The sequence below is a fragment of the Nematolebias whitei genome, chromosome 5 (assembly GCF_014905685.2).
Source record: "Nematolebias whitei isolate Nwh7 chromosome 5, NemWhi1, whole genome shotgun sequence".
Taxonomy (NCBI): Eukaryota; Metazoa; Chordata; class Actinopteri; order Cyprinodontiformes; family Rivulidae; genus Nematolebias; species Nematolebias whitei.
The window spans coordinates 18966170-18968612 of NC_056502.1; the positions used below are offsets into that span (position 1 = coordinate 18966170).

At 42.5% G+C, this 2443-nt stretch overlaps 1 protein-coding gene across 1 annotated transcript in view; it reads left to right on the forward strand.

Moving 5' to 3' along the window:
* Positions 1 to 528: 528 nt before the first annotated feature.
* The window catches only part of tex10 (testis expressed 10), a 12411-nt gene continuing 10496 nt past the window's right edge, over positions 529 to 2443 (forward strand). Inside the window, exons 1-6 of the mRNA XM_037676299.1 lie at positions 529 to 685; positions 887 to 1079; positions 1154 to 1341; positions 1439 to 1765; positions 1860 to 2072; positions 2167 to 2419. Of these exons, the coding sequence (XP_037532227.1) occupies positions 897 to 1079; positions 1154 to 1341; positions 1439 to 1765; positions 1860 to 2072; positions 2167 to 2419 (1164 nt within the window). The 5' untranslated portion in view covers positions 529 to 685; positions 887 to 896. The remainder of the gene's footprint in view (positions 686 to 886; positions 1080 to 1153; positions 1342 to 1438; positions 1766 to 1859; positions 2073 to 2166; positions 2420 to 2443) is intronic.

The window sequence follows — 2443 nt, forward strand, 5'->3', positions numbered from 1 at the left end:
TTATTAAAAACCAAGTTAACTCTGAATGGCAGCGACTCTGGGAGGAGGGGACTAAAGGTCGTCATCTGTTTCAGATACAGAAGAAAGTACGGAGAATGGAAATTATTACTGGAGGAAATTGAAAGGAACAAGTAGTGATGACAAGGTTACGGATTGGACACACAGGATTAAATAAAAATGTACATTTGATAGGCAAACGCCCAACAGGTAAATGTGAATGTGGCATGGACATGGAGACAGTAGAACGTGTAATAATTGGAGACAGTAGAACGTGTAATAATTCAATGTGAAAAATATAGAGTGAGTAGAGAAAAAAACAAGAAGTAAGAAAACATGGGGTGGAGACATTAAGAGTAGAAAGGGTATTGGTTAAACATGACAAAATAAATGAAGCACTTATTAAATTTCTAAAGGAAACAAAACTATATATAAGAATATAGATTAGGTAGGTAAGAAAAATACTCTGGCCCACACTCCAGCACAGTAGATGGCGATAATGCATCTCAACGTTGGATGCCACCCGCCATAAAACACAAGAAGAAGAAAGGACCCAGAGAGCAACCGAGACGAGGTTGAAAAATATCCTTGTATGAATTGAAAGTTTTTCGCTGGGTGAACATATCTTCAACTAAACATACTGACTGGACGCCTGTCGTTCCTGACGATTTAAGTCAAATCTTTGTTGGTAAGTTTCAGAAAACATAACGTTCATGCATATTGCAGAAGCGAATAAATTAGCTTCATGCTAGCATGTAGCATGCGAATGCAAACGTGCTGCTCATTTTACGTGCTTTGCCGTTCAGAGAAAAACTTGAGCAATATGTACATCACTGGAAATCAATTCACAGATTAATGAATTCCTTTTAATGTTTGGAAATAAATATAGTTTGCAGAAGATGAAGTCCAAGAAGAAGAAGAGACAGGATGATTTCCATAAGGTCAAGTTAAAGATGGGAAAGAAGAAACCCAGTGCGGATAACGCCACTAACACTAACTTTCGGACAAGGGGAATCCATCTGTCTGAACAACTGAAGAGAGACACAAGTGGCCCCACAACTCACAGACAACTGGGTATCAATGTAAGAAAACAAACTCACTTCAGAATATTTTGAATTCCACATTTTAACTTTGCATCTAAATTTTCCCTTCTCAGGAACTCCTGCCTCAGCTGCATCATTACAATGCCAATGTGAAACACAGTGCCTTGTTGGGTTTGAAAGAGTTGCTGTCTGTTAATCCCTCTCTGTTGGAGCAGCATCTTTCACGTCTGCTTTCTGAAGTGGCAGCTGTTCTCACAGACAAGGATGGGAACGTCCGTGTGGCAGCTACTCGTTTGCTCAGGTGGGCGATGCAGCACTTTCACTAAAATTAATTGCATTTAGTAAAGTGATCGTAGTATTTCCATCTCAAGCTACGTGCTGTCTGAATCTTCCTGCAGATTTGTTGCGCAGTCTGTGCCAGCAGAAAGAGTGGCTCCGTTTTTTCCCCTTCTCAGTGCTCACTTGTCTTGTGCCATGACCCACATTGAGCCGGGCATCCAGGAGGATGCCATGAATGTCTTGGATGTCTTCTTGGAACATTACCCATCTCTGCTTGCTGCTCGACCTGCAGTACTCCTTACAAACTTCCTGGAGCTGATCTCTCATAGACAGAACACAGGAGGAGCCAAAAAGTCTCTGGATGCAAAGAACCGAACCTGGGCACTGACGGTGAACCCTGAAAGGACTATGACCAGCCAGCAGTGGCGACTTTCTGTTCTCCTCAGGTATAAAGACAACTTGCTCACAAGGCTTGCGAATTTTAAAATCATGAATTAGAATGTCAGACTTGTTTTTTTTTTCTCCCCACTTGTGTTTCAGACTGGGCCAGTTTTTGCAGGCGGTAGTTGAGGAAAGACCAATGGGGGAAGGTGATCTGTCTGTACGAACTGAAGCAGTGTTTGGTTCAAGTGGAAAGGGCCTTCTAACGCCTCTACATCTCAACTGGGAAGATCTAATTGGCAAAAAAGTCGAAGTTAAAATGTATGAAAACTCTGGAGCTATACCATCGCCCCACTCCACTTTTAGACTCAGGTAACAATATGCAAATTTAGAGCTCATCATTTTTGAACAAACAACTGAAATCTCTTAAAAGTGAGCAAAAGTTTTGCATGTTTTTGCTTAACAGACCTATGGTGGACTCGGGAGCTACAATGAGTGAGGGTCTAGACTCGGCTGAGACTGTTCAGAGGTTTGCTGCTACACTTGTACCTCTGCTGCTAGAGGTTTGGGTTGAAGCCTGCACTAACGACTGTTCCTGGAACAGCACAGAGGGCTCTCACCTGCTCACTCCAGATGCCATGTCTGTTATGTTCCAAGTCTTGACTGTTCTGCAGCTGCTGAGAAAACTGCCCACCCAGCGGGAGAACCAGGACACCCTGGTAAAATGCAACACAAATAACTCA